This window comes from Danio rerio, chromosome 1, assembly GCF_052040795.2.
Source record: "Danio rerio strain M-AB ecotype USA chromosome 1, GRCz13ab, whole genome shotgun sequence".
NCBI classification, from domain to species: Eukaryota; Metazoa; Chordata; class Actinopteri; order Cypriniformes; family Danionidae; genus Danio; species Danio rerio.
The window spans coordinates 10,552,012-10,577,985 of NC_141021.1; the positions used below are offsets into that span (position 1 = coordinate 10,552,012).

Consider the following 25,974-nt stretch of genomic DNA (forward strand, 5'->3'; position numbering starts at 1 on the left):
GGAACCACCAGGACTCTTCCTAGAGCTGGCCGGCAATCTAAGCGGAGTCATCAGGGGAGAAGGGCCTTAGTCAGGGAGGTGATCAATGAACCGATGGTCACTCTATCTGAGCTCCAGCATTTTTCTGTGGAGAGAGGAGACCCTTCTAGAAGGACAACCATCTGTGCAGCAATCCACCAATCAGTCAATCAATCAATCAAAAAGGCATCTGAAAGACTCTCAGACCATAAGAAACAAACTTCTCTGGTCAGATGAGACTAAAATTAAACTCTTTGGAGTGAATGCCAGGCGTTACATTTGGAAAAAACCAGGCACCGCTCATCACCAGGCTAATACCATCTCTACAGTGAAGCATGGTGTTGACAGCATCATGCTGTGGGGATGTTTTTCAGCAGCAGGAATTGGAAGACTAGTCAGGACAGAGGGAAAGATGAATGCAGCAATGTACAGAGACATCCTGAATGAAAACCTGCTTCAGAGTGCTCTTGACCTAAGACTTGGGCAATGGTTCTTCTTCCAGCAGGACAACGACCTAAAGCACACCGCCAAAATATCAATGGATTGGCTTTACAACAACTCGGTAAATGTCCTTGAGTGGCCAAGCCAGAGCCCAGACCTACAGTAAATCCTATTAAACATCTCTGGAGAGATCTGAAAATGGCTGTAAACCATCACTTCCCATCCACAGAGCTTGAGAGGTACTGCAAAGAGGATGGGCAAAAATTCCCAAAAGACAGGTGTCAAGCTTGTGGCATCATATTCAAGACTTGAAGCTATAGTTGCTGCCAAAGGTGCATCAACAAAGTATTGAGCAAAGGCTTTGAATACTCATGTTCATGTGATTTATTCGTTTTTTTATTTTTAATAAATTTGCAACAATTTCAAAAAATATTTTTTTCACATTGTCATTATAGGGTATTGTGTGTAGAATTTTGAGGAAATAAATTAATTTAAACCATGTTGGAGTAAGGCTCTACCATTAAAGAAAAAAATGGGGGCGTCAAAAAAAGTCAAGCGCTATGAATATGTTCTGGATGCACTGTATGTGCTACACTGAATGAAAATGAAACAATATTTCACCAATATTTTGATGTTTTATTTTCTCAAAACATTAAAAGTAGACAGTTTTTGATTTATTGTTACCATTAGATTATATGGTCACACTTTAAAATAAAGTCCCATTAGTTAATGTTAATGCATTTAACCAACATGAACTGAGAATGAAATATACTTGTACAGCATTTATTAATCAAAGCTCAATATTTACTAATGCTTTATTAAAACAAAATAGTTGTGCATTAACAACTAACTATGAATGACTTTTTCATTAACTGAAGGTGAACAAAAGGTCAATAAAAACTGTAATAAATGTTTTGTTTCATGTTTGTTCAAACACTAATGAAAGTGTTACTGATTATATTATGCATAATAATAAAACTGATCAGATTACAGTAGTGTTGTTATTATTAACATTATTATGCACTATTGACACAATGCAAATGAGTCAAATTTGATCAATTGTCCATAACTGTTTTTCACACAAAGACTCGTCACTTATATGATAATAAAATTCAAAGGATCGTTGCAAACATCATTTTTGCATTTAAGGGCTGTATTTTTTTGTCTTTAGAGGGAAAACTGTCTTTCAAACACTGTAAAATGCTCAATATACTTTTGTATTATGTAATGCAGGGACATTCTCAAAGATTATTTTGTCAGACAATCTTATCTGACTCAAACTAGTTTTCTGAAGAACCTCTTGAATTAATATCTAGATATTGTTTCTCTTTCAATTTCAAACATTTAGATCGAAGGTAACCTAAAAGAGTGCCAATTATGACATCCAAGAAGCAGAATATAATATGAACTTTACATTAATTATATTTGACTCTTTCATAATGATTAGAGATTCTAAAAGATGAGAAATCACACTGAATGAATGTAAAGTAAAAACCAAGAACAAAAATGTAAGAAATTGTCAACATTGAATTCATTTATTTTAGTGTTAAGGTGTCATGCAGTTCTCAAAACCTGCTGTTGACTGTGGAGCTTTTTGGCTCTTTTAACCAGTGTGCCTTTGCTGCAGGACAGCTGTGATGCCAAGTAGGAGAAGATTCTGGAACGCACTTTCCCACCAAGCTGCTTAGAGTTCACTTCCACACTGAACATATACAACGAGACAGAGGATAGCATTACAGTAAGAAAATACACTGTCCTAAATCACGATCAACAGTAGAAAAAGAATGTTTAGGGATCTATATACAGAATGAATTGTTAAAGTGATAGTTCACCCAAAACTAAACCTTCTGTCATCATTCGCACTCACCCTTTACCTGTTTGACTTTCTTTCTACTGTTGAACTCAAAAGATATTATTTTTAAAAACCATTGACTTAGATTGTATTTGTTTTTCCTGGAAGTCAATGCTTGCCGATTAATAATATTGTTAAGAATATCTTCATTTGTGTTCAACAGTAAAGAAATTGCAACCACTTGAGGGTGAGTAAACAGTGAGTCATTTCTTTTTATTATTGGTTGAACTATGCCTTTAAGTGAACTGTAATCAGTACTTTCTTTCCTCATGGTCTCACTCTTTAATTCAGCAAATAAAGTAAACTACATTCACACTATTACGGTCATTTGACTGTCAAGTACACCTCAGATTATAAACTACATAGTTTTGGTAATTAGAGAACAATTTTAGAGGATGTAAACACTCTTTGCTTGATATATTGATCTTACAGAAGAGAATGAAATATAATGATTATACATTTGGCATATTATTTAGATGATGTACAATGAATTAATATTCATCCTCCACTTACTCTAGTAAAACACTGTTGAGTTCTGAAGACAAAATCTCCATCTTGTTCTGTCCTTCAATGTTTTTGGCAGCCTAAAATAAAACACAAGTCATGTCTGAGAATAACTCATGTATTCCTACAGTACAAACTTATAATCTAAAGCCAAAAGAGCAAATGTCTATCCGACAACTCTCAAAATGATTTAAAAGTATTACAACTATATGTCATTGAATTTCCTGGCTTTTTTCTGATTTTCAATGCACTGTAAAAAATTGATGACAAAAAGTCAAGACAACAAATCTTCAACTACAAACAACAAAAATTCAACTACATTTAAATTATACAAAAGTTTAAATTAATATTTTAGTCTGTTTGATTGATGCAAGTTGAAATAACTAGTATAGTTAACTGAAGATTTTAAAGGAGCAAGATTTTGTTTACAGTGTGACTAAAATGTGATGAAGTAACGTAAATGTGTCAAGACTTTCAATTTCCTTACCTTCCATTCATTTTTAGCAATTAAAAAAATTATGCTGCTTGATGTTGTAAAACGTAATTTACTTATATTGTTTAAATATTTATTGAGTGTCGGCTGACAAATGAGCAAGGAATAAAATGGCTTAGATAAAATAGACCAACCACAAAAATATGGAAACTCAGAAAAATTCTTTAGAAAATTAATTTTTAAGAATGAAAGCCAAATTTAAAATGACAAGCTAAAATACATGATATTCCATGACTTTAAAAATATTTAATATTCCCTGACTTTCAGTGTCTGGAACAGACCTTCTAAAATTCCATATTGCAGATATGACTTGGAAAAAAAAAAAAAATAATCCCTGACCTTCAGTGTCTGTAATAGATCCTTTAAAATTCCATGATATTCCAGAAATGACTTGAACAAAAAAATCTATATTATTTCCTTAATGTCAGTGTCTGAAATAGACCTTTAAAATTCTAGAAAATTCTAGAAATTACTTGAACAAAAAATGTATAATATTCCTGCAATTTCATCATCTGGAACAGACCTTTTAAAATTCCAAAATATTTCAGAAATTACTTACATTTTTTTTTTAAATCCATAATTTCAGTGTCTGAAATAGATCTTTTAAATTCCATGATATGCCAGAAATTACTTGAACTAATAATATATAAATATTTTCCAACTTTTATCATCTGGAACAGGCGTTTTAAAAATCCATATTCCAGAAATTACTTAAAATAAAAATATATAATATTCCCTGACTTTCAGTGTCTTTTTTTTCTTTTTTAAATATTTCCCAAATAATGCTTAACAAATCAAGGAAATTTTCACAGTATGTCTAATAATATTTTTTCTTCTGGAGAAAGTCTTATTTGTTTTATTTCGACTAGAATAAAAGCAGTTTTACATTTTTTATCAACCATTTTAAGGTGAAAATTATCAACCCCTTTAAGTTATTTTTTTTTCCCTGACTGTCTTCAGAACAAATCATCGTTATACAATAACTTGCCTATTTACCTTAACCTGCCATGTAAACCTAGTTAAACTAGTTAAGCCTTTAAATGTCACTTTAAGCTGTATAAAAGTGTCTTGAAAAATATTTAGTCAAATATTATTTACTGTCATCATTGCAAAGATAAAATAAATCAGTTATTAGAAATGAGTTATTAAAACTATTATGTTTAGAAATGTGTTGAAAAATATTCTCTCTGTAAATCAGAAATTGAGGGAAAAAATATTCAGGGGGGCTAATAATTCTGACTTCAACTGTAATATTTCCTGACTTTCAGCATCTGGAATAGACCAGAATTTAAAATTCCATAATATTTCCAAAATTCCATAAACCGTGGAAACCTGCCCGTTGCAATTGCAACAATTACCTGTGAAATGTCCTTAATGTGTTGCTCTAGCATAGGCGGTAGACCATCGGGAAGTAATGCAGGTGGTTTCTCAGCGACAGACACTACTAGAGCCTCTCCGTTCACCTCCTCCAGACCTGGAGGGCAGATGTTCTGCGGCTCGCCTAACAGATCATCCAGGTCAAAGTCTTGCTCTGCTGCTTTGACTGCTTGCAGAAGGTCGTCTGCACTGGCAGAGCCGATGAGTGAGAAAAGAGGGTCAGATGAAACATGTGCTTCCTGAATCTCCGCTTGTATGGCGGGACCTGTGTGTATGGCATTGAGAGAATGCAGTTCTTTCTCTCTAGAATTAAACTCCTTCATCTGCTGAAGCTTCTCCTTATGGAACTTCTTCAGCATCTTATCGATACTTAATGGCTTCTTGTTTTTCTTCTTCTTTGCAGAAGATTTATCTGGCGGGGTGCTGAGAAACAAGCCAAAAATAGGAGAAGTAAACTTTGATTGTTCGTTATAGTGATCCTGTACAAGAATTTCAAACATGTTCTTAAAGGATAGTTCACCAAAACCAAAATGAACATTCATTATTTACTCAACCTCTGAGAAACCACAAGTTTAATTATAGACAAAAGACCCAGGTAAAATAATAAATGATTATTTTCTCTTTCTTATAGCATTCTAGTTTTGACTTGTTTGTAGTTTTAATAATATTTTGGCTAATTAACTCAAAAATAGATTCATTCATCTCGATGAAGAGACTCAAAGATCAGAGACAGGAAAATGATCCAAACTTCCCATCAGTATTATTTAGTTGAATATCGGAGACATTAACTTTCATAGTAATGTTTTAGTCAATGTGAACTGGTTTCCAACATTTTTCAAACTATCTTCCTTTGTGTTAAATGTACATGTTTGGGTGAACTATTCCTTTAACAGTAAACATTATACAGTAAACTAATCTCTGGAGTAGATTAACCTCTTTGTGAATTCCTCTTCATCCTTCTTAGCAAGCCCATATTCATCTCTCTTCTTCTTCATTATCTTCTTCTCTTTTCCTTGCTTAAGCTTTCGTTTCTAAAAGCAATTAAGAAGCACGAAATAATAATGCATGTTGAAAAATGAAAGTGATCATGTGTAGAACAATCATTTGCATAAATCTTAAGAAAAAAAAAAAGAGAAGAGTTGCACAACCAGCTATGCACAAGTTACTTGGTTACTTATACACTACTAAATATGTCTTCATGTGCATAATTTAAAATATAACTACATAAACAAAATAACTGTGAAAGCCTTCAATAAGCAATGGTTAACACTGATCTACAAAAAACGATTAATGATGCAGTGTTACATAAGTGAAGCCTCACATTTTTATAGTTCACACAGAGGCGGTAACAAATTTATTTTCGTAAAACTTTCATTTTTAAAAAACTGCATTATTTGGCCGCCAAAACAGCATTGTCATGTATATTGATTGCCAACACAAAACAACTACATTTTTTCCCATTTCTGCAGTGTTGTGTAAATGCACCAAATGACTGGTGCACCTCAACTTTCTACAAATTCAACGTCAATTTTGCAAGATACACTGGAAAAAAATGGTTCATTCGATTTACTAAATTTAAGGTCAATAATTGGAATCAATTTAAATTGGCTGAATTTAAAGTGTGCAGTATGTAAGTTTGACACCCAGTGGTTGAACTAGGTACTGCACTTTTGGATCAAAACACGCAAGTGTAGATTGCCAGATTTACAGCGAGCCTGACTATCGAGCCTAAAGGCTGATTTAGCCCATGTTCAAAATAAAAGCAAAGGCACATGGTAGAAAGAATATTATCCATTATAAAGAGAGTTTTTGTTCCAACCAGCACCTGAAATTTTTATTTTAGAAACAGCTTCTATTTCTTGCAACTGAACAACGAAAAACTGACAATGATCACCTCAAGTACACCTCATGTTCTTTATTCAGTGTTAAATGCTTATAATGAGAGTTTGAATGTCATTTTACATGACATTTATTGCCATGTACTGAAAGCTGCAGCAGATAGTTCACCTCAGATCTTAAAAATAAAATAAACAGTCTGTAATTAAACTGTGACTCAACACATATCAATGATTCAGCATGTACATTTAATAATGTTTCAGAGGTTTAATATATGTTAATTAGATTACGGGTGACGCAGTAGGTAGTGCTGTCGCCTCACAGCAAGGTCGCTGGTTCGAACCTCGGCTCAGTTGGTGTTTCTGTGTGGAGTTTGCAAGTTCTCCCTGCGTTTGCGTGGGTTTCCTTTGGGTGCTCTGGTTTCCCCCACAGTCCAAAGACATGCGGTACAGGTGAATTGGAAAGGCTAAATTGTCTATAGTGTATGATGTTTCTCAGAGATGGGTTGTGGCTGGAAGGGCATCCGCTGCGTAAAAATGTGCTGGATAAGTTGGCGGTTTATACCGCTGTGGCGACCCCGGATTAATAAAGAAACTAAGCCGACAAGAAAATGCATGAATGAATGAATAATTAGATTACAAACCTTACTATTTCATTGGAGTGCAGTAAATACACTATTCTTTTTCTGAATGGCTGGTTCAAATTTCCGTCATGTTTCGTCTGGCCCAAACAGCCAAACTGCTTAATGCAAATCTCGTCAGGTAGTGTGTTGTTAGGACATGAGGTTACAATGTAACCTGCTCAAATGTTTACATTCGTAATATTTATATTATTTGCTAATTAATAACCTCATGTGGAACTCTGAATCTGCTTCTCATTTTAGAGTCTGCTACTGTCCACCAGAGGTTGCATTTCAGTCGTGGACGCATACTTTGACAGCCTTCATGACTGGATGATTGAAATAAGCTGTTTTCAACCCGGGGTGCTAAAATATAATTGGCTAAAGTGGCATAGGGCGGGTTAAAAGCACCAAAACAAAGACAGACAAAAACACACATTTTCAAAGCAGAACATCTGACTTAAGCATTAATGTTCAGATAAACAAGAATGCTAACTTAGCAAGTTTCTTAAATTTCTGCAAACATATAAAGCCATTTTTATGCATTAGAAGAGTCAAAAGCGTACACACAGCACCTTTGAACTAACAAATTAAGTGAAATATTACTAAATTTAGTTTGTTTGTTTAAATTCAGCTCTTATAAAATGTTCACTAAAAAAAGTTTTTTTTTCAGTGTAGAGGTTATTAGACAGGTTGAAGAATTCTTAAATGTGTTTACACACCTTGGGTTTAAGGCCACTGTCCTCAAAATCATTCTCGTTCTCTCCTTCATCAGAAGCTGGCCGGAACTGCAGAGTCCCAGAGTTGATGTAAAAGCCTCCATATCTGGTGGTCAGACAAGCTGGGACGAGCTCGTCATACTGTGGACACGGTGGCATAGAGGAAAAATGTTGACTTGAGTAAAACCTTTTCTATAAGGGTATTTGATATTCTATAATATCATCTGGATATACAAAGACTGGCCAGAACTCACAGCCTCAGAGTTATCAATGAACGAATCGGACTCATCGTAACCAAAGCCCATATCCACCAGGTCCTGTAATCTGTCTTTTTTTCTTTTGCCGGCTCCACCCTAAGCAAGAACACTGGAGATATTTACTGCATGTATTGGAGAGAGATAAAACTAAAATATCACCTGCTTCACAGTTAACCCTTTAAAGGGCACTCACTGAAATACTCTGGTAAAACCTGGTAATTACAAGACTTTTATGACTAATGAAAAAAATTATGAAAAAAAATAATGAAACAAATTATATTGTAATCAGGTTCCTCACCTGATAAAGGGTTAAAGAACAATAGTAAATACAACAAGAACAATAAAACTTAATGACAACCAGCATTTTATTTACACTGTAAAACCCAAAAAGTTAAGGTAACTCAAACCAATTGAGGAAACCGATTGCTACAAACCATTTAAATTCAAAAACTATTCCAGATGAATACTGTGACTTTAATCCATTTAAGTGAAAGTACAGTGCAGTAAAACCCAATAAATAAAGATAACCTAAACCAACTAAAATACTGTAAAACCCAATAAGTTGAGACAACTCAAACCATTTTAGGAAAACCAATTGCTACAAAACATTCAAGTTAAAAAAACTAATCTCTATGAGTTCTGTGAACATCATTGAAGTAATGAGGTACTTAACTTAGTTCAAAACTCTTTATAAATGAGCAGAATTAACTTTCAGTCAGTTTTGAGTTAACTACACTCATTTCATTTGATGAAGATGACTGTTGGACTGACATAGATGCCTTTGTAAGTGGAATATATATCCACTTGAGTTCATACTCACATATTTGGCTTCAAATTTTTTTGCAAGTGCCTCCAGTTCATCTCTAACTGTGTCTTCTACCACTTCGTCGAATGTTTGTTTTGTTTTCTCAGGGGTTTCCTTAAAATCAGAAGAAAGGTTTAATCCACAGGAACTAAATCAATTACTCAACAACTTAAACTAAATATTAGTAAATGTTTCTTTGGATTTACAATTTTTCATTGTACATGAGAAAAACCTAATTTTTGTTTTATTCTGTAAACATCCGATGACATTTCTTCCGAATTTAAAATAGATTTCTTTGTAATTTACAGCTTTCTCTGCATAAAATAACATAATTTCAGACTTTTTCTAATGTTTTTAAATGTTTTAATCAATTTTCATTTCCAACATTTTATTTGAAATCTAGAAGAAATGCTAAATGACACATTTAATTAAAAATAAATAAAAATAAACTAATAATTTTCTTAATTAGCCAAAATGTCATTTTGTTTACTGACAATGCTCAACACTATTACCATTTATAAATCGGTAGATATTTTCCATTAAAGTTTTTATTTAACCAAAAACGTTTTGTAATTAAACATTCGTTCAAACAACAATGCCTGTATGGTTGTTTACCTTTGTGCTGATCAAATCCGGGTAGTTAAACTCCGGGCAGCGTTGTTCATCCGGCTCGAACAGCTTTAATTCCACCCTGGTTGCAGCATGTGGAGGGGGTGGCGATTCTACCGCCGGGTTTGGCGCAAGTAAACCCGGTTTGACAGTTTGGTCAGTGATAGTCTGGATTGGAGGTATGGCGGGCAGAGGAAAGTGTGCGTTGCTTGATAATGCGGTGAGATGAACTCTTTTTGGCGCGGCCATATTGCTCAGACTGACGGCAACGTTCTTCGGTTCTTCCCGAACAGGTGCGAATTTGATTGATTAATTATGAACCCGTGAAGTTAATTGAAGTCGCTGTCATTCCCCTGCCTTGAAAAGCGAAGATGGAGGTAAGCGGCACTTCACAATCAGCATCCTAGAGAACAACACGAGAAGATGCAATGGTTCAACCAACAAAACCATTTTAGTTTTGGAATAATAATAAGATTAACTGGTACCAAATCGTGTTTTCTTTTTTCTGGCTAACTTATGTCAATTGTTTGTAGGACTTCTAATGTCCACTGTAAACGAATTATATAATCAATTAGTCCTGACAGCATGTTTTAGTTCATTGTACCTTAAGTTACACAAGCTGTTTTAAGTCGGTTTAACATTGTTTAAGATTGTTATTTTTTGTACCTGGACTCAACTTAGTCTTAGTGGGACCTAACTAATTTTGTCATTTACTAAATACACACAAAGCATGCTCATAGGACATACCTCTGTGCTCTGACCCAGATACTGTGCCCCAGTAAGCCTATACCTTACTCAGTGTACCCATATACACTAAACTGTGTAGTGTGGACTTGCTATAGGCCCACAGTGGACTTAAATTGTGCCCCACTCTGTTTTATGTCGTTTGCCGGCATTGTATATATATATATTTTGCCCAGGCATGTTTGCTTGTAAATTTGTGCACTAATACACTCAAGTACAAGAAATGTGAGCTTTATCAAACGGTATAATACTTCAAAACTATTGCATAGTAATAGCTATAACAGAAAAGCATACCTTAGGAAATTGAGATATAAATTGGATCCCATGTAGAAATTACCCTTTTACATTAAGAAACATCTTAATGGATTCCTTTAGGAATAGTTCCAAAATACGATACTAAATGGGATCCTATAAAGAAATCTTATTAAATTAAAAATTGACATGGGTGGACTCATAATTTGATTCAACTTTAAAAAAAAAATTAAGGCAACCAAGATTGTTTTTACATTGTAGGCCTACTTTTAATTTTTTTTAACAGTTTTAGTTTTAAAATAGGCCACTGAATAAATTTTGCAATTTGAATAGAGTATTTTATTATTATTTAAAAAGTACAATAAATGACAAAATTTAAACACTTGCAATGATAATCTTGACCGCTTAGAATTGTAACTTCTGCAAATAGTTTGTAGAACTCCTAAAGTATTTCTACATTAAAACGTATAAGATCAATTATTCATAACAACATGTTTATAGTTTATTGTAACTTGTCAAACTAAGTTAATCATGTTCTGACCTAATTTTATAAGTTACACAAGCTGTTTCAAGTCAGTTTAACACAATATAAGTTCAATGGACTCATGAGCTTAATTTGATTCAGCTTACAAAATTCCAGTGTAGTGTACTTTTAATGCACTTCTAATGTTCAACTAAAGCAAACATCTCTTTACGCTGCTATCTTTGTCTTTATAAATGGGCTAGGATACATGTGCAAAACCAAGTCTGATTTTAAGTCTAACTTATTTTCCCTCGGCTAAACCTTTGAAATATAGGCCAGTGACAGCACATTTTAATAACAGCGTATAGGTGAACGTAGAGAGGTTCTTTAAAACGTCACAATGTGACGCAATAAAGCAAATTAGGACGTCGTGAAAATGTTTTCTACCCAGATTCGTTGAGTACGGTAAAAACGTTAATACAACAGTGTCATTGACATTGTATGTAACCTAATAATATATATTTTCAGGTCGCATTTTCATTTAACCTAGATAGCTGTGCGTTTGGTGACATGCATTTTTTCCATGAACCATTTTCCATTGCTATAGCCTAGTGCATTTGAAGAAAATGCTAGAAATAAAACCTACCACGGATGTTTCTCCATGTCATGTAATGGTGACTCGCTGCTGATATGCTGTCCTGTGCGACATGTTCATGAAGTCTCCATCAGCCGGTGTCTTCCTTTATCTTCGCGGCCCTCGGTGAAGCGCGGATCCGTCGTCGCATTGGTAGTCGAACAGTCTCCGTGAAGGTTTCGCTAGAGTTATCATGGCAATGGAGAATTGTGGTTTTCAGATACTGAGCGCAAATAGAAGATCTCTGACATGGATTGGTTCCATTTAGCGACCTACAAGATTTCCGTTCGAACTACGTCGACGTACAGTTATGCTGGAAGCATTTTATTAGACACATTTCATCACTGATACGGACACCCACAAGTATTTCCCAAAATCATAAATCACTGCTCTCATTGGACAGATCACTGTAGTCAGTTTAATCGTCATCATCCTGCGCCTGATTTTTTTCCTATTTTCTACATTAGGAAGTCACTTGTGCAGCAGGATTCACTCCGTTGTCTCCGTTTAAGCTTGTGTATTAACCAATTAGATGATATAGTTGTATTCTATGTAACTGTAAGACTGTTAAGGTTTATACTTATACTTCTTCTTCTCATTTGCTATTTTCCCATTGTTAATGTAATGACCAACGCGGTGCTGTCCGTGGTACTGAACACGCAATTACTGCAACAAAAAAGCATGCAATGCGAGTGTAAGGATGTGCACTGTGATGTAGGCTGTACTGTTTGTATGGTTTTGCCTATGAATTGTCAGTTTAGGTGGTTATATGGTATGCATAAGCTAGTAACCTTGACATAAAAATATTTATAAGACGTGAAATAGTTAAATGTAGTCAGATTTGATAAGGTCTAGAGGAAAATAATATAAAATTACTAGTAGTTAATAATAATTGGGGCATTGTTTCAAGTTTTGTTGTATAGTAATAAGTAACCAGTAGATGGCAGCAGATTTCTTAAAACTGAAGAAAATTGTTCAACAATAATTTGGTGGTGTTTCTGTTAATACACTCATATGCATGAGACTCTTTCCCTTTTGGTCGTTTTTGGAAAAGCTAATTTCTTTTTAGATTCATTTAGTTTTACCATTTCATTTCTATACCAGATTTAAAAAGAATAATAGAGTGGCTAGTAGAGAAATTAATATTTCAAGTTTCTAAACTGAAGCATAATTTAATTGAATATGATTCTTACATTGGTAGTGTGTCCATTATAATTGGTGATTTATTATTGTTAGGATATTTTTTAATGCGCTGCTGTTTTATCGCTATACAACAAGATTGAAATGATAAAGATAACATGAGCTACAACTTTCCAACAAATATCCTCAAGGTACTTATTATAAAAAGAAATGCATCCGTTGCCTACACATGTGGTCCATTTAATGTTGAGCTGCACGTTATCAGTCTTTTGTCAATATCACTTGACCATTGTGACGTCTTTCATATAATATTAAATTAAATGTTTCAATTTAATGTTGTAAATAAATCTGCTTTTTTAAAAATATAAACACTGTCACGCATAGAGGAATATGCAGAAGACATTGGCCTGCAAATCAAGGCAAAAATGTATGTAATTCTGTTCGAAATTAGATTTTTTTTGTTTTTACTGTAATAAGTTCATTATAAAATGTAAAAAAAATACTGTATTTGTTATTATAAAGCAATGTTTTCTACTAATTTTTAAATATTATTAAATAAATTAGAAGATTACACATGACAACTATTTCCTCCGGCCCACCTAGCCTCAATCAAGTTTGGTCCATTTAAAGTTGAGCCGTACGTTATCAGTCTCTTGTCAATATCAGTTGACCATTGTGACATGTCTTTCATATAATGTAGACTAAAACAATGTCCTTGAATGGTACTCCAGTGCCTTTTTGAGAAGGTAAAACTTTTGTTTCTCAAGAGATGCCCAAAGTTGTCCCATTGTAACTTTTATTTGGCCCACCAACCCATCTGAGAGGAGAGTGAGAATGATGGAGAGGGTTGGGGCGATTGCCATATCCTTTTTAGCTAAAAAAGCAAACTTAAATTAAATGTTTCAATTTAATGTTGTATATGAATCTGCTTTTTTAAAAATGTAAATACTGTCACGCATAGAGGACTATGCAGAGGACTCTGGCGAACAAATCAAGGCAAAACTAGTGTAATTCTGTTATAAAATAGATTGTTTTGTTTTAACTGTAATAGGTTCATAATAAAATGTATAAAAAATACTGCATTAGTTATTATAAAGCAATGTTTTCTGATCATTTTTAAATATTATTAAAGAAATTAGGAAATTACCCATGCAATTACCTCCGGCCCACTATAGCCTCAATCATTGGCCTTTCATAAGAAAAAGTTTGGGCATCCCTGTTCTATAAAGAGAGCGCATATAGGGCTGGATCGGCCAGATGGCAGCACACCTGGTTCATCATAGCCACCAAGCAGCGTCTGTCTCTTTAATTCTGTCTGATATGAATGAAAGACCTGTTTCAGTTTAAAGTGCTTGGCCATTTTGCACCAACTGAACACGCATTAAGAAACACTGGCAATAAATGCAGGTCATTTTACTGACTTTATCACAATGCTCTTTCGTATTTCCTCCAGCGGAAATCTCCAAGTCTCCTCTTTGAGCTGCATTAAGATTCACCTCAGCTTCTTCTCTACGGGCGCTCGCCGTGGAACGAGCCTCTTATGAATCGAATTTGACAGTCACAAAGGCGTCATAATTGCAGTCTGTCGCATTCCATTCCATGTTAACATATCACAAACTTATTCAAACGTAATTCGGGACGCATATGCTTTCGCTCTCTCTCTCTCTCTCTCTAGCAATTATAAATGAATTTCACGGTGGAGGCTTTTAATGCTAATAAGATCCCCCTCCCCGCTGGCTTGCGAACGAACAGGCCAGTCTCACTGACAAACAGGGCGCGAAGACCCGTGGTGTGCGAGAGAGACATGTATGGCCTCAGAAGAAGAGAGAGGGAGGACAGAGGATCAGATTGCATCTCTTTTGTTTAACCAGACTCCTGTTTCAATGAGCTAATGGAGCGGAAGAGATTGGCGCCCCGCGGCTAGAGGAGGCCGACAGAAGCGCCGAATTAAAAAAGGTGTCAATAAATGTGTGAAAGACAATGAGCTAAAATACACAAGCTTTATAGGGAGGACAAAGGGGGACAGATGGATAGTGAGGAGGGGGTTCCGACCACTGACAGGACCCCTCAGCGTTTCATCAGAGCGGAGAGAGAGTTACAATATTGTCCCGGGATGATTTAAGGCGCTGTGGGACTCGGGTCCCCAAAGTGAATAATTTAGTCCTTTTATTAACTTGAGCAAACATGAGCTGTTTTTAATTAACCAGTTAGATCAGAGCACGACGGCCAAATGCATCCATCAGTGGGTGCTTTAAGAGAAACGCAGAACTTAAAACAAGTTTAACATTTCGGAACCTACTTTAGGGGTGCCGATGGCATTTATTAGTTGAATAAATATTGCAGAACAATTATATCATTATACAATTATAAAGTCTACTCACATCTTAATGTTTACTGTATATGTCGAGTTTATGAGAGAGGCAATGACTCGGATTACCAGTAGGTAGCGCTCTGGCTACCATCAGTCATCAGTTGGGTAGCCTAATTAAGCAAAAAAATTAAGTACATTTAATTAGGCTCTGGATCCATAAACACAATTATGTATTTAATTGATGGGCTCGTCTAATTATTCTGTCGCTCAATTTACACCTGCTTGCTTAACTGTGTATGAGAACCATGCTTTGGTACGGTAAGATACTGAACAAATAGGCCTATTGCTGGAGAAGAAACGATTGAATAATGATGTTTTATCAACTTAAAATATTTATATACATTTTACTCAAACTAATTTTCATTTATTTAAAACGTCAGTCTAAATTAAAAATGGTGGGCTACTTTTTAAGGAAAATTTTTTATTTAACCCCCCAAAATTGACATCAACACAGATCAGTTTTATAAATCTTTGGTAACAAAGTGTTTACCCTAAATCAGACAACCAAAATGGTCTTGGGTATAGCATAGGCCTAATCATTTTTGGCTGTAGGGTTTAAAACAAAGCAGCTCTTTTGGGCGACAAGGATAGGGCAACGAAGGCAATTCATTAAGCTGCCGAGTTAACCTGCCTCGCCTTAATTAAAACATCTCCGCTAGTTTACAGTGTGGATACTGGGGCGTCTCTGGGGTGTTGGGTTTCCTGGGCGCAGCAGATGGCCGCGCCGGCCGAAAATAATAGTTGACGCTCCTCCTCCCATGTTTTATTGTACCAGACCCGAACAACCGTGAGGCCGCGAGCCACCAGGGGATTAGAACAGCGTGGATAACAAAGAGATATTAACTATTCAAGGCGCTCACCAAACCAGCGCGGTCAGTGCACATCAAGAACCTGATTGATACCCAGGCGGATGACACGAGTCACATGACGTGTTTGAGATTTATTTATTGAGAAAGCGAGAGATGGGTGATCTTCGGTTCTCTGAGGAGCTATTTGACTTATAGATCGCTGAAGTCTCCAAGCACTTCTTGTCACCATCGATAAGCCGAGTTTTTATTAAAGGGGAGTTAATTTTTAACTCTTCAAGACATTTGAAATTATCACTGACCTTTACGTTGTGTAGAGTCTGTAGTGTTTGGATTTCAGCAAAATAACAAAAACATAGCTCATTTCCAACATTAGATCCCAATTAATAGTTTCTGTAAAACTTAACTAGTTTGGCTATTTGGTTTTAGTTAATCATAAATGGACATGAAAATGGAAAAAAAAGGGCCACAAACTTTCCTTGAATATGTTTTCAGTTCTTATATATAGGCTATATATTGCTGAAAGTAAATAATAGTAATAAAACAGACTATATAGGGCATCACTGGCGCAGTGGGTTGCACGATTGCCTCACAGCAAGAAGGTTACTGGTTCGAGCCTCGACTGGGTCAGTTGGCCTTTCTGTTTGCATGTTTTCCCTATGTTCGAGTGGGTTTCCTCTGGGTGCTCTGGTTCTCCCACAAGTCCAAAAATTTGCTCTATAGGTGAATTGGGTAGGCTAAATTGTCTGTAGTGTATGTGTGTGAATGAGAGTGTTTGGGTGTTTCCCAGGTTGCAGCTGGAAGGGCATCCGCTGTGTAAAACATTTGCTGGATTGGCGGTTCATTCATCCTGACTATATCAGACAGTATCTGTCCACAAGCAAGTATTTTTTATATTGTACAGTTTGTTGAATATTTAATAATAGTATTGAAATAAGGCAGTGGTAAACTTATTCTGATGTTTTGATCTTGCCTTGCAAACCTTTTTAAGTCACGTTTTTTTAAGGAGGAAAGAAAATTGAAGAATGCTGTAATATACATATATATAAATGATTTAACCCACTTAGTTATTTCTGTAAATCTTTAAAAAGTTAACTTTTGGCTCACCAATTTCGTTTGCAAACCTACCATTTGTTTTAGATGCAAAGAATCTCTCTGGTCTAGGGCAGAACAGGATCGTAAGTACATTAAAAGTGTGAAAAAAATAAGGAATTTGGAACAGGCAAACTTTGTCCCCTATAAGGCCATACAAGGAAATGTAGATTTTTAACCTGGAACCACAGATGATGGTTTTACATTGTGGAGAGATATAACCACTAAAAATAATTATTTAAAAAGGAGGTAATGTTATCATTTGAACAGGTGAGAACTAAATATAAATGACCCCTAAATATATATATTTTTAGATATTTCCCAATTAGAAGCTTTGTGCAGAAACATATTGTCCCTTGATTTTATTGTCATTCTACCCCCCCCCCCAAAAAAGGTGTCTCCTCAATAATAAATCGAAATCATGAATGAAAAGTTTTTATGAAGCTTTTTTTGTTGCTGCAAAAGTTAATAATGAGGCAACCCTAGATGTTTGGCAGAAAGATCTGGGATGCTCAATCGATGCAGACACTTGGGCACACATTTGGCAGTATTTAAATTATTCTCCATTCTGTGTAAAGTTAACGAAAGTGATTTTATGCATTGTATTTGGTATAAAAATTAAAGGCTATTGGGTACAGATTAATAGGAGGTTAAGTCTTATATTTAATACAAGATGTAATAATTTGAAGAGTGCAACAAACAGGAAGTTGTTTAACTATCTTTCCTATGTTTTAGAGTGTATTTCTTAAATGTAGTATATCTGATAAACCACCGACAGTATCAGAATGGAATAAAGTAATATTTAAAAGTAATATTTGATGTTATGTCATTGAGATATATTACCCACAGGTCAAGGGGAAATTTATTTATTTTGCAAAACTCTTCTATTGTTTTAATTGTCACTTTGTGTATTTTTATGTCTTCTTTTTGATCTTCATTATGTGCTGTGATAATGCTATGATGTTGAGAAATGTGCTAGTTGTTATCTGTCGTTATTATTCTGTTGTATTGTGTTGTTAAAATAAAGGCAAAAAAAGTATAGCCTTTTATGAAATTTTAAGTTTAATATATTGTGAGTGTTAAAAAAAATCATAATATGAAATTATAATTTATTCACTTTTTATTAACTATGATTTATTATTGACCATTACGTCTTTATGAATTACAATACAAAATGTTTTTGCCATATACATTATTGGACACCTTGCATTCAGCTATAACAGAACGCTAGGTGGCGATAAAATCACGGTTTCTTTATCCACATGACAGTTCAAGTTTTTGACAGCTGTGATACCTGTGCTCTTGATTACCAATGAAGTCGTGTCACAGGTCCGTTCTGCTAATTTCCCTCGCTTTTTCACGTAGATGGATTGAATCAATATGCTTTTAGCACATAAAAACGCGCAGCCCTCTTCTATATCCAAGTGCTCCTACACTGTCCTTCAAATTCAAAGTGAAAATAGTGGGCTTTGAAAAAATATGTATGTAAATTACGCTCACAAAGGCTCCGAAAAATTGCCGTCATCACCATAGCTCCAACGATATCATTATATATTTTGAAAATGTTAATCTGTTCAGCGGATTTCCCTGGGGAGGCAAGTAAATTAGTTCTATTTCCGAGCAAACCAGCGCGAGGCAACGGGAAGCGACAAGCACCTTCGATTCGCTGATTACAATTAGACAATCCCTGCTCGGGGTCCGTCAAGCATTGATAATTTTTGGCATATTAAGCACGTTTTAGCAAAAGGTGATAAGTCAGATTTAATTGAAATGAAATTATTGCTCTAATAGAAGTTTGAGTTATTGTTATTAAAAGGATTTCCATTTTGCCCAACCTCATAAATGCAGACCAGGGTAAGATTTCTGAAGGGCACTGTAGGTTGTCGAGGCATAATAAGGTAATTTGAAGGGGAATTGCGTTTTATTTCCTCTCTCTTAGTCAGAAATGAGGTGAATTAAAACTCGGAATCAATCGCTTTTTGCTTTCCGCTTTCTCTGCAGTCAGCCCAACAATTGCAGATAATTAGTGCGCGGGAAAGTTTTAATTGCATGATTAGCTGAGCGGGATTAGAGGGACATTTGCCTGGTGGGATAGCCTAGATTTCCACTAAAACACCAAACTATGTGCTTGAGTGAAACACAAACACTGAAAGGAAAATCATTTTACACTTTAATTGGTTCCGTTTGTGGATCAAATGACTTTCAACAATTAATTTACGTTTCACACTCTAATTATCTGTACATCGACTAATGTGCAGCTCAGTTATGATAGCTACAAATGAATTCACGTTACGTTAATTCAGCAATTAAGACCTTCAAAAGTAGTATATTGATTTTTTAATTAAAATGTTTTATTGGAACTAATGGTTATTTATGATTAACGTTTAAAAAGCAAGCTTCAGGGTGAGATGAGTATTTATAAAAAGCCCAATCCATTTCATCTTAAACTTTCTATGCACTTAATAAAGAAGCTAACAAATAAACCCGACCCCTCTTAACCTCTTTAAATAAGTTTATTTCAAAAGTGTACATAAATATTTATTTTACACTGAAAAGAAATGTGTAAGGGTTGTGATTTATTATATAAACGTGCATGTACAAATCCTTAGGTGGATTTCCATATACGGCATTCAGACGTTAAAATGATTTAATTTTGACACGTGTTGATTCTTCATTTGTTTTTATAATACCGCCTTCTAGTACAGATTGAAAGTATCGAAAGTGTGATAAAAGTGGGCGAAAACGCACTGAACCCTGCCTCTCGTGTGGCTCGGGTACGTATTATTATGAAGTTAATTAAAGCTCGCGCATCTGACACAGTCACTCCGGCGGATTAAAAACAACGGGCGCCTTGCAACGCTTCGCAGGGGCCGCGTGTCAAGGGTTGTCTACCCAGGAGCCGCGCGCACGTCGAGCGGATACCGCTTGCTCAGAACTGGAGGGGTGCCCTTTCAAGAAGCGGTTTTCAAAAAGCAAACGACAAGAAGCCAATTATTGAACTTAGATGTCGGAGGAGGGGCAGAATGAAACGATTTCCATAATTCCTGTATGCGATGTGATGAAATGTTTGGGGATAAAGAGTGGAGGAGAGAGATACAAACCAAGCAGCATCAAACGCGCGCTCACGCAGGGAATGTGTGCTTTGAAAGCTACTAGTGCTGGAAGAGAGGCCTTTTTTCCCCCCTCAAAGTGCTGATTTGAAATGAACACATTGAAATGCAGAGAGGCGGCCAGCCAACAGACTGCGGGGTCAAGTGACGAACGGATTATATGCTTCTTCTTAATAATATTAATTAAACAATTTGCATGCTAATAAGGTAACAATTATCGTGCCTCTCTGTTGAAAGATTTAGGTTATTACTACACGCCATCCGGGTGCTGCTGAGGGTCAGCGCAAGCGGGCGAGTGGTGAGAAATTTCAACTCAAATTAACATTCTGGCAGCTGGAGAAATTGGATAAATAAAGTGGAATTAATTCTCAGTAATGGAGGAGGAGAGCAGGGAGAGGGAAAGACCCGTGTGCTTGCTTTACACATGGATGGGATTGATTACCATCCTGTATTCACAACCATCTCTCTTTCTCTCGCTCACTCACTTCTTTCCTTTCTAAATCCAATGCTAAATAAATAACAACAAATAAAAATGGACATGCTACAGATGAACTAAATACATTTATTCATTTTTTTCCTTTGACTTTGTACTTTTATTCATCAGGGGTCACCACAGCGGAGTGAACCGCCATGAACTACATTACAAATAAAAAACCTAAAAGTTTACAATCCTTCCATTATAAAATAATCACAAAATATTTAATGATTATGTCCCTCTTAGTTTAAACTTTTAATATTTTGTCTGTGCACCTGTGCGAGCTAATCTAACCTTGTGCATTTGTGGATTTTAATCGAATGTAATGCCTCATTTACATAGAAACTTTCTATTAAAAAAATCCTAATCTCACTTTAAATGGTTTGAACTTATTTGTAAAATGACCTCACACCATACACTCTCTCTGGAAATAACAAAGATGTAAGTTCTTTAACTTTACAAAACATAAAAACTAATGTAAAACCCTTGACATGTCAAGATTTCAATCGGATCTAGCTTTCCTCCCTCGCAAATAATCTGTCAGGCTCACTTTTGTTTCCACCTTCAGATATATATTTTTTCATAACACCTGCAAAGATCATGGCCACAGTAATCAGAACTGTGGAAATGAGTTGAAACTATTCGAGGCGCGCTCGCGTGTAGATATTAGAAAGGCTGAGGTGCTTGTAGTTTTAAATTCATCCTGACAGCTCGCAACAGGGTGGGAGATGCTTCATCCGTTCTAGGATCACTCTATTCAGGGCACGATGCCTCCGCGTAATGGGAGAACAGCGTTTTACGCATTCAGAGAGAGCCAGACGTTCCTCGAAAAGTATCAGATGTGGGATACTTGGCGTTTTCGGTTGTTAGGATGTTATTTTGTGTCTGTACAGAACAAATGCGGCGGTCAGAGCAGAACAATTAGCAATTGGAACAGAACCATTGTGTGTTTATGTAGAATTTAGTCGGGAATCAATCAATTTGCCGGTTTCGCCTCCTCCCCTTTCTCCTCCCCCTCGCCTAGTTGTGATGTCTCATGTCGTGTTGTGACAGCGCTGGTATTGTTTATTGAGGTGGATGTCAGGTATAATTAGCAATCGATATGGAAAACGTTTGTGTCGTGGCTCTGACGTCACCGACGATTAGGCTTTCTTATTGGTCGCGAATTCCCTAGCGCGAGAGCTAGTTATTTGGACAAGGGGAGAGTTGATGTTGACAAAGTAGGAGAGAGCGAATAAGCCCGCACGCCTGCCTCGGTCTCCTTATTCCTAATTCGGGAGCGCAAGGCATGTCAACGCCGCACGTCCCTTCACGGCTGCTGCATGCGTTCTGAGGGAAGAGTTGGAGCTTGTTTTGGCCAGACGAACGCGAGATGCAATGATGGATAGCCGGATCCTCGAGCATCCTCATGCCCAATTTGGAGGCTCTTTGGGAAGCATGGTTGGAATGGGTTTCCCCTACCACCTCGGTCATCATCATGTTTACGATATCTCCGGACACCAGCTACAGTCGGCGGCCGCTGTACCTTTTTCTATAGACGGATTACTTAACGGATCATGCTCGGGGTCTGTTGCAAACTCCAACCCATTGCTTGGATCTGGTTGTGGTGTAAACGGGGATAGTCAATATAAACTGGGCGGTAAGAGAATACTTTTTTTCTCAGTATAGCATGTGTACAGTTTTTGTGAGTATTTAATAGTTACGCGAGGCCTCTCGCCAAAAGAATCTGGAATATTTCTGTTCTTGCACTTTTGAATTGGAAGATTTTACAGGTTAAATAGAATGTAGGCCGATTTTACTCTTACTCGATTTTAGTCTAATGATGCACTGACAAATAAATTGTAGTCTTATTGTTACTGTGATAACGACAGGTGATTTTTTTTTCATTGGATTAAAAATCTTTGATTTGTGTTATGGGCAACCCTATGTATATTTATAGTTCTATAATTTTAAAATGCATAAATAAGATCATAAAACATTATGCAAACGTGTTAAAACCCTGTCAAATTAAATAAGACTTTGAACAATAATCAAATGCATTTTCATTTGAGTGTATTTTAAAATTAACATTAGTAATACTGCATTTGACCTATATATTTTAAGTACCCTTCACCGGTCAATTTAAACATGAAAAATAATGCACTTGTTTAAAATATTGTCATTTTATTTTATAATCATATGGATGTTATTCATTTTAAATTAACGTTCTTTAAATAATTTGCCAACAAAATCTTATGTATAATTTCTGCTAATTTCAAGCAGAATGTTTATGTGCATGTTCATCTTTGCATGCGCGTTCTGAAAGACTTTGTGGTTCTAGATGGCGGAGACCCCGACAAGGAAAGCCCTGGTTGTAAAAGGAGGCGAACACGTACAAATTTTACGGGTTGGCAGCTGGAGGAACTAGAGAAAGCCTTCAACGAAAGCCATTATCCGGACGTGTTCATGCGCGAGGCGCTCGCGCTACGTCTAGACCTTGTTGAGTCACGTGTTCAGGTAAATGATGGTTTGTTTTTATGTCACAACAAAATCTTTCATTGACCTTTATCATAATGGCCTACTAATTATTAATTAGACGGAGTAGCAATAGCCATGCTCATCTGTTTGTGATTCCTATAGGTTTAGTGTGAATTTAATAGAAAGCCTTTAAATGATGAATGTCAAAATTATTATTTTCTATGTGCATGACATGATACACAATTTAAAACAACATTACTTTGTAAATGATAATCATATAAAAGTCATTTAATCATTAAAAACATTGGTCGATAATTTAACTGATTTGGATATTAATTCATGCTAACTGATTACTGGTTTAGTTGTGTATGAATGCGATTTTTAAAGCGAATTATTATAAACAATTTATATTCAAAATAATGCTATTGTTACAATGTTTCTAATCTTTAAATGCCCTGTTTTTTATCATAATGAAACAATATTGCATTGTAGTTGATAGCTAATATATGTGATCAATTTACCTATTCTTTACTAATAAATGCAGGCCAGTGGGTTGTAAATGATCTTCGGTAACCGCTGAACGTGCAGCTTTTGTCTGCATTTAATCATTTTTTGTTGAAAATCGACGCTGGGTGAGAATCAGTTTTGTTTGGGGAGTTAAAAGCTTAGCTTTGTATTACGCTTATTCCTTAAGGAAGATTAGCCTGCTTTATCGTTTGGTTTGTATGCTCACAGATTTTAGCAAAATTAACATTTCATGTGTATACACAGCTATTGTCATGTAGCCTCGATGTCTCTATGTTAGTATGCGTCTTAGCCTGCTGGTGGATGCTAACTCGCGTGTTATCAGCGCTGAACAGACGGCAGTCGCCATGTGAGGGGCCTGGGTGTGAGGTGCAAGCCTGCTGCTCCCTGCCTCTTCTGGGCCAAATCTGTCCTAGCGCTTATACGCGCCTAAATGAACTTTAGGGGAACAGGCCCAAATTAGCCACGCAAGATCCAGGCTTAATTGAAAGATTGAGAGTGAGCCATTACATTGAATCAACTGATAATTAAGACAAGCGCATCTGTGGCTGCGAGCTTTATGATAGAAAATATGCTTGGATGTAAACATTCCCTCTGTCCAAGTTCGTCATATTGTTAATGAACCCTGGATGTAAAACAAGACATATTTTCATAAAATAAGTGCCATTTAACCCTTGTATTTTGTTTGTATATTTTGAGAACTATTGCTGTTTTATTTAACCGAATAAATGCTTAATATTAAATAATGTGATGTCTAATAATACTGAAATAAATTATTTAAATATTCCTAGCAGGTGCTTCTCAGATTCATTTAAACATTTGCATTAATAATAATTTTGCCAGTCGAGAGTTATAGCTAATTAGACGTATTTTCTTTAACATGCATTCATACTCATATTTCTAACGTGCATTTATATTCACTAAAAAAACTATTTGATTTCTAGGTTTGGTTTCAAAACCGGCGAGCCAAATGGCGCAAAAAGGAGAACACGAAAAAAGGGCCCGGTCGACCGGCTCACAACTCTCACCCCACTACCTGCAGCGGCGAGCCAATGGACCCAGAGGAAATAGCACGACGGGAGTTGGAGCGTTTGGAGAAGAAAAAGCGAAAACAGGAACGTAAACTGCTCAAGTCTCAGAACAAGCTCTTAGCCGGTGAGCTCTTCCACACGCCCGGTTCTGACAGCGACAGTGGAGTATCGCAAAGCACCGATAGCGAGTCCACTCCGCACACTGGGCCTCAGCATAGCGCGCACCGGCAGCAGACAGAACATATATGTGAGCAACATGCACGCCACCAAAGAGCCAGTACGGTCAATGAGACAGCGGAGCCCATGGACTCCACACGGAACTCTGGCCTGTGCCCCGCAAACGGCATCACACGCGCCTCCACGCTCCAGAAACTCAACCCATTTAGTGTGGAGAGTTTACTAGCCGACTCGAGTCCCAGGAGAAAAACTATCCTGGATTTTTCTCAGTTACCGCCGCAGCGACCACTGGTCGGTAAAGGCCATTTCCTTCTGTATCCCATTACCCAGCCGCTGGGTTTCATTGTGCCACAGACAGCGATGAAACAGAGTCATGATTCAGGAAACTCGGGTCACCACTGTTCCACGACAGACACCTCAACCTCAAACCAGAAAAATGTCAATCACTTGTGCAGAGACAACACCGGTGCAAGCGACGAGCTGCAGAGAGAAACCAAGAACTCTTCAATCCAGTCTCCAAGCACAAGCTCAGAGAAATGCTTTTCAGAATCTAACTCGCCACAAAAGGAGTCTGAAAATGACTCCGAGTCCACTGTCACAAACTCTAGTCAGAAAGAAAGCATCTCTGCTAACCTGTCTGAATATTCTGACAGGAAAAGCCGCAGTTCTGCTGACACAAATACAGATGGAGAGGATGTAGACATGGACTGAAATATAAATAGGCCAGAAGCAGTGGCGCCAAGTGACTTGTCACAATCCCAAAGCTGATAACGACACGTTTTTTTGTATACAAGACTGTTTGAATTCACTTTTTCTACTTTCCAGAAACGGATATTCTTTATTCAGGTGAACTGTCTGTCTGTTTCGGCTTAAAATGTTTGTTCCAGTTCAGTGGCTCTGCTCACTTGAAGGAGCAGGTTAGCTACACGAGCAGGACACACGAACAAAACATCCTCAAATCGTTGTATAAATGATAAAGTATCGAAAATATTTATATATGTATCATTTTGATAAGTAATAATAAAATATTGTGAAAGAAAATATCTTGTATCACCATCTCAGTTGCTTTTGGTTAGCCTGTCTGTTTTGTTTATCGCTTTGAGAGGCTGCTGTACAGCAGACTCGTGTTTATTGCTTTAACAAATTCATTCATTCAAAACCTCCAGT

General features: G+C 36.3%; 2 protein-coding genes and 1 long non-coding RNA gene across 16 annotated transcripts in view; 1 reads left to right on the forward strand and 2 right to left on the reverse strand.

The window, feature by feature from the left end:
* Nucleotides 1–25,974, reverse strand: part of ubn1 (ubinuclein 1) — a 192,149-nt gene that overhangs the window by 15,304 nt on the left and 150,871 nt on the right. For 5 of the 12 annotated variants that reach the window (NM_001446732.1, NM_001446733.1, XM_087236203.1 and 2 more), the window contains exons 1-9: nt 11,636–12,001; nt 9,537–9,933; nt 8,937–9,035; nt 8,114–8,212; nt 7,863–8,000; nt 5,619–5,716; nt 4,667–5,108; nt 2,825–2,895; nt 2,032–2,161 (exon numbers count right to left, since the gene is read on the reverse strand). In NM_001446732.1, the coding sequence (NP_001433661.1) occupies nt 2,032–2,161; nt 2,825–2,895; nt 4,667–5,108; nt 5,619–5,716; nt 7,863–8,000; nt 8,114–8,212; nt 8,937–9,035; nt 9,537–9,779 (1,320 nt within the window). In that variant the 5' untranslated portion in view covers nt 9,780–9,933; nt 11,636–12,001. Of the gene's footprint in view, nt 1–1,968; nt 2,162–2,824; nt 2,896–4,666; nt 5,109–5,618; nt 5,717–7,862; nt 8,001–8,113; nt 8,226–8,936; nt 9,036–9,536; nt 9,934–11,635; nt 12,002–25,974 lie in introns of those variants that run through there. The other 7 variants (XM_087236206.1, XM_087236204.1, XM_087236205.1 and 4 more) reach the window with 5 other exon arrangements.
* uncx4.1 (Unc4.1 homeobox (C. elegans)) lies at nt 9,631–25,848 on the forward strand. Of its 3 annotated transcripts, XM_087235690.1 has the most exons (5): nt 9,631–9,709; nt 9,824–9,907; nt 16,731–16,820; nt 22,938–23,113; nt 24,544–25,848. In XM_087235690.1, exons 4-5 carry the CDS (start codon nt 23,063–23,065, stop codon nt 25,516–25,518), a joined length of 1,026 nt encoding a protein of 341 aa, XP_087091816.1. In that variant the 5' UTR covers nt 9,631–9,709; nt 9,824–9,907; nt 16,731–16,820; nt 22,938–23,062; the 3' UTR covers nt 25,519–25,848.
* LOC147846685 (uncharacterized) overlaps nt 11,636–25,974 on the reverse strand; it is a 165,456-nt gene continuing 151,117 nt past the window's right edge. The window contains exon 10 of the long non-coding RNA XR_015476212.1: nt 11,636–11,805. This is a non-coding gene — a long non-coding RNA (uncharacterized LOC147846685). The remainder of the gene's footprint in view (nt 11,806–25,974) is intronic.